The sequence below is a fragment of the Terrapene carolina genome, unplaced genomic scaffold, assembly GCF_002925995.2.
Source record: "Terrapene carolina triunguis isolate 2854851 unplaced genomic scaffold, T_m_triunguis-2.0 Scaffold951, whole genome shotgun sequence".
Classification (NCBI taxonomy): Eukaryota; Metazoa; Chordata; order Testudines; family Emydidae; genus Terrapene; species Terrapene triunguis.
Window position 1 is genome coordinate 1851245 of NW_020665302.1, and position 5725 is coordinate 1856969.

At 64.8% G+C, this 5725-nt stretch overlaps 1 protein-coding gene across 1 annotated transcript; it reads left to right on the forward strand.

The window, feature by feature from the left end:
* The first annotated feature begins 1461 nt into the window (after nucleotides 1-1461).
* LOC112116880 (apelin receptor A-like) lies at nucleotides 1462-2941 on the forward strand. The gene has a single exon (XM_024214620.2). The coding sequence runs from the start codon at nucleotides 1464-1466 to the stop codon at nucleotides 2571-2573; it is 1110 nt and encodes a 369-aa protein (XP_024070388.1). The 5' UTR covers nucleotides 1462-1463; the 3' UTR covers nucleotides 2574-2941.
* The last annotated feature ends 2784 nt before the right edge of the window (nucleotides 2942-5725 follow it).

Below are 5725 nucleotides of genomic sequence, written 5' to 3' on the forward strand. Positions count from 1 at the left end.
GATTTGTTTGGTTGTGTTGGGAGATGAATGTGTGTGTTATGATCTCTGTGTGTGTGTTAGTTATATTGTGCAGAGATATCAGGGTATGTGCTGTGTGTGGGTACGTGGGAGGGGGAATATGAGGGTATGTGTTGTATGGGGTGTGTTATGACCATTTGTGTTGTGTGTAGGTGTGTGATTTCCCCAGGTTGTGTATGTAAGACCTCCCCATGGCAGAATGTGTGTGTGTGTGTGTCTCCCGTGGCGATGTGTGTGTGTGCACACACACAAGAGGGATCCTTCCCTGTGTTGTGTGTGAATTCCAAAGGCACCATGTTATTATGAGACTCAGAGACAAAGGTTCCCCACCCTCCCACCCCCATAGCAGGTGTGGCTGGGCCCACGACGTGGCTCCTACCAGTGCCAACAGATCACCCCAAAGCTCCCCTCCTCTGCCAGTGGAATTTTAACTTGGGGCTCCTGGGAGCCCCCTCCAGCACCTCACTGGTGTGTGTGTGTGTATGTATGTATGTGAGCGAGGGAGAGAGAGAAAGTCAGTCTAAAGAACGGTGTGTGTGTTTGTGTCTGTGTGTGTGTGACTCCCCTCCTCTGCTGGTGGAATTTTAACTTGGGGCTCCTGGGAGCCCCCTGCAGCACCTCACTGGTGCCTAGGGGAGCCGGGTATGTGGGGTGTCAGTGCAAAGGGAGTAAGGTTTGGGGGGGTGACCGTGTGTTGAGGGTGAGTGCATGTGACTGTGTGTTGTCTGTGGAGGGAAGGAGTGTGTGTTGTTGCTTGTGTGTGTGTGTGTGCTGTTGTTACTGGGGCATGTGTACCTGTGTGCTGTTGTTGCTGGTTTGTGTTTGTGCACTGTTGTTGCTGGGGATGTATGTGCGCGTGTGAGAGAGAGAGAGAGAGAGAGAGAGAGAGCACAGCATGACATAGTGTGCTCAGCTGTGGGTATGTGCACTGGTGTTAGTGTGTGTGTGTGTACTGTTGTTGCTGCAGTGTGCCGTTGCTGCGGGGTGTGGGTGTCTGTGGATGTGCGCTGTTATTGCTGGGGGGTGCAGTTCCATCGGCACTGAATGGGGCTCGCTTGCTCCCTCCCTCTGCCACCGGCCCACAGCTCCCCCGTGTGGGGTCTGGAGCGATTCCACTCGCCCCCCAACCCAAGCAAACAGGAGCCCCCCTTGTTCCCTTTCTGTCTCTCTTCAAGCTTCGCTCTGTGCTGGGAGGCGGGGGTGGGGGTACGCTGGGAGGGGGAGAAGTGAGGTGCCTGGGTCAGGGGCTGGCATTCTGGACCGGGGTGTGCCTGGGGCGGGGGCAGGACGCTGGCCCGGGCCAGTCCGGCCCCCGGCGCGCTGGGCTGGGCTGGCAGAGCGGCAGCCGGGGGTGGGTCTCCGGCCGCGCCGCAGGGGGCGGGGGGCAGTGGCGGGAGCCCCCTTTATAGGCGGCGGGCTGTGGCGGCGGGGCGCAGTGCGGGGCCATGGAGGACGCGGCCGCGGACCCGCTGGGCGGCGAGTCCTACTATTACTACGGGGAGGGGAACGAGAGCGGGCCGGGCGCGCAGTGCGAGTGGCCGGCGGACTGGGAGGTGTCCTTCTCGCTGCTGCCCGTGCTCTACATGCTGGTCTTCGTGCTGGGGCTGTCGGGCAACGGGCTGGTGATCTTCACCGTGTGGCGGGGCCCGCGGGCCAAGCGCCGCTCCGCCGACACCTACATCGGCAACCTGGCGCTGGCCGACCTGGCCTTCGTGGTGACCCTGCCGCTCTGGGCCGCCTACACGGCGCTGCGCTTCCACTGGCCCTTCGGCTCGGCGCTGTGCAAGCTCAGCAGCTACCTGGTGCTGCTCAACATGTTCGCCTCCGCCTTCTGCCTGGGCTGCCTCAGCTTCGAGCGCTACCTGGCCATCGTGCGCTCGCTGCCGCGCTCCCGGCCCGGGCGCCCCCGCGCCGCCGCGCTGCTCTCGCTGGCCGCGCTCTGGCTGCTGGCCGGGCTGCTAGCCCTGCCCGCCCTGCTGCTGCGCGACACGCAGCCCGGCCCGGCCGGCAACCTCACCGTCTGCGACATGGACTTCAGCGGCGTGGCCAGCCCGCGGAGCGAGCGCTACTGGCGGGGCGCGCTCAGCCTGGGCACCACGGCGCTGGGCTTCCTGCTGCCGCTGCTGCTCATGACCCTCTTCTACTGCTGCATCGGCGCCACCGTCAGCCGCCACTTCCAGCACCTGCGCCAGGAGCAGGAGAAGCGCCGGCTGCTGCGCATCATCGCCACCCTGGTGGTGGTGTTCGCGCTCTGCTGGCTGCCCTTCCACCTGCTCAAGAGCCTCTACGTGCTCAGCGAGCTGGGGCTGCTGGAGCTGCCCTGCGCCTTCCTCGGCCTCATCGTGCTGCTGCACCCCTACGCCACCTGCCTGGCCTACATCAACAGCTGCCTCAACCCCTTCCTCTACGCCTTCTTCGACCTGCGCTTCCGCGCGCAGTGCCGCCTGCTGCTGGGCCTGCGCCCGGCGCTGCGCGGCCCGGCCGGCTCCGGCTCCTCCACGCTCAGCGCCCAGACCCAGAAATCCGAGCTCCACTCCCTGGCCACCAAGGTGTAGCTCGCTCGGGCGGGCGGCGTGCCACGCACGGACGCACTGACGGGCTCGGAGCCCGCGGACGCTGGCAGAGTCGCCGCCTGGAGCTCGGCGCAGTTCGGCAGCGCTGGGTCGCTCCTGCTCCGAGGCGGCGGGGTCCGCAGCAGCAGCCCCGGCTCTGGCTTCGGCTGCGCAGTGCGGGCGAGCTGCCTCTGCGCCCGCTCGGTCCCAGCACGTGTCCCAGCCCCTGCTCAGGGGGGTCCGGGTTCCCCGCCCGCCCGGCCCGATTAGCGCCCGGGCGGGCTCGGCTCCGCAGGCCGGGAGCCCCCGGAGCTGGGCTGGTCCCTGCGGGCGGCTCCCTCCCTGTAAACCAATAAAATAGTTTTTCAGGAGCTCTGCAGCGCTGGTCGGATTCTTGGTGGGGACGGCGACAGCCCTGGGTCTGGTCGGGGGCGCCGGCAGGTGCTGGGTCCTGGGTCCGTGCTGTGTCCGGTTCGGGGTCTCAATGGTGGGTCCGGGGGCTGTGCGGGGTCCGGTTCGCGGTGTGAACGGTGGGTCTGGGGGCTGGGCGGGGTCCGGTTCGGGAGGTGAACGGTGGGCCCGGGGGCGGGCGGGGTCCGGTTCGGGGTGTGGGTGGTGGGGCCGGGGGCTGTGCGGGGTCCGGGGACTGTGCGGGGTCCGGTTCGGGATGTGAAAGGTGGGTCCGGGGGCTGTGCAGGGTCCGGTTCGGGGTGTGAATGGTGGGTCCGGGCCCTCCGGAGACTGTGCGAGGTCCGGTTCGGGATGTGAACGGTGGGTCCGGGAGCTGGGCGGGGTCCGGAGGCTGTGCGGGGTCCGGTTCGGGATGTGAACGGTGGGTCTGGGGGCTGTGCGGGGTCCGGTTCGGGGTGTGAACGGTGGGTCCGGGAGTTGGGCGGGCTCCGGGGGCTGGGCAGGGTCTGCACTTACACCAAATCAACCCCCCCACCTGTGGAGACATGAGCCGACTCCTGCCTGCCTGGAGCTGGAAGAAGAAGTGGTGACATGAACCATCCGCAGGAGCAGGAGGTGCGGCAGTGGCAGAGGCGGCTGCTGGGATCCCGTGTCTCTGGGGGATGTGCTGCCTGCCAGTCGGTGCCATTCAAACACCGCATCTCCGGGCTCCAGCGAGCACCGGCCCTGGGATCTCCCTGTTCCCTGTTCCTAGAGTGGGAACCACCGCAAATCCTGGGCCAAATCTGACGGCTGCTAGTGACAGATGCCTGGGGTATAACAGCCCCCCCGCGCCCCCGGTAGAGAGGCTGCTCTGCCGAGCTCTTGGGGGAGGGGGGCTCACTAGCGGTAACTGCACACAGAGAAGAGTAGCTCAAATGGCCAGATTCCCCCCTTAGCAGCGCTGGTGTAAATCCAGTGTCACTCTGCTGATGGCGGAGTGTGCCCCTGCTAATGTGTTCAGACACACACAGAGAATTCTGGCCCCCTCTGGCACTAGTTCCAGGATTCACCGTAAACCAGATTCCTTTGCATGCCACCATATTCCCATTGGGGGAGGAGTGGGGGTGGGGGACGGGGGAGGCAGCAGGCTCCATGCTGACCACAAACCAGTCTCAAGGGTGGGAGAGGGGCCCTGCCCTGCATTTGCTGGGAGCCCATCCTCAGGGACTAGGGCAGCACTGGGCATGGGCATGCCTGTGCTCGCTGGGGGACCAGCCATGCGTGCCTGGGGCTGTGCAGAGGACGGCCGGGGGAAGGGCGGGGGACTGAGTGATGGAAAAGGCGGCGAGGGCGGGAAGGTGACCCAGGTAAGGCAAGAGAGAGGCCTGGGAGGTGGTGGTTCTGGACCGGGGGCGGGGAGGTGTGGCAGAGCACCTGGGGATGAAGGGAGTTCTAGAGGGCACCCAAAGGTGGGAACAGTGTGTGTGCTTCTGACATTGATGGATGCAATGCAGCTCTAGGGTTAGGAGAAGAGCTGGGGGGGGGGGTGGAGCACATGCTAACCCCCCTCCCCCCCCCCCCGGAAGTATGACATTATTATTCATTTTTTGTGGCCCACCAGGAGCGAGCTCCCCTTTGCAAACCAGAGAGCGTCACAGACCCTTGGCAAGGAACGTATCTTGCCAGCCAACCTGCACAACAGCAGCCGAGCCTGCTCCGGGCAGCCGAGCCCTGTGCTAGCTCAGAGTGCAGGGACTGGGGAGGATTCAGCAGGGCTTCCTCTCCACCCCTCTCCCCGGCAGGGCTGGGAGGGGCCAGGCTCAGGCCAAAGCACACACATGGGCGTAGAGGGCAGCAATTCTTTCACATAACCAACACCCCTCGGCCGGTGGGTCCCTACAAACTCCCTCGGGGCCGGTGCCCACTCACGGGAACATGCAGCTTGCAGCAAGGGGCAGGACCAGGCACAAAGCCCAGCTCACTCTCCTTTTATGCTTCTCTTCTGTGGGGCTTGGCCTGGCATGAATGAGGACACGGGGGGGAGGGGGCAGGCCCGGGGCTGGGGGCTGTCATGAAGGGATTCGCTCTTTGGCTGTCAGACACCAGCGCGGTAACTGCTCTTCAGGAGGGCTGGGGCTGCTACCCCAGTGTGTGACGTCGAGGCCAGTTCTCAGCCTGATCGCTGACTCTGACCACACGAAGACTGACCCAGGGCAGGGTCTCTTGGCATGCCCAGCCCCTGCTTTCCCAGGAACGGCTGCCACAGTGCTGGGGGTTCTCTTTGCATCCTTGCAAAGGGGAAGGCCCTTGTCTTGCATGTTCCCAGGAAGCCCCCTCACGCTCAGGCTCCCCCGCGGGACTTCCCCGGAGCGCTGGGAAGTTCCAGTTCTGCCACTTGGCTGCAGTGACTCCTGTTCTCAGCTCCCACTTCTCTGCTTCTGCCTTCAGGCTAACTCTGTGCTCTGCGGCCTGGCTGCTCCTGGGGCCACCTGCCCTGGACTGTGCTGCACCAGCTGGAGCCCTGGGCGCCGTTTGGACCTGACTAGTCCTGGGCGAAGGCTGCACGGGGAGTGACCATGCTGCTCCTACATCTTCCCCTCTAAGAACGTATTGTAGCCAAATACCCTGGGGCCTGCCAGGGGCGCCAGGGTCAAAGCCAGGGGCCAACCAGACTAGTCTCCCCAGGCCCCAGTCTGCCCACTATCAACCCCCTCAGGCAGCCTGGTATCCCCCCTACTTCCCTCCAGATCAGATCCAGGGAC

Bases quoted from the DNA above. Each gene is read 5' to 3' on its own strand.
- LOC112116880 (XM_024214620.2), top strand. From the start codon at position 1,464: ATGGAGGACGCGGCCGCGGACCCGCTGGGCGGCGAGTCCTACTATTAC.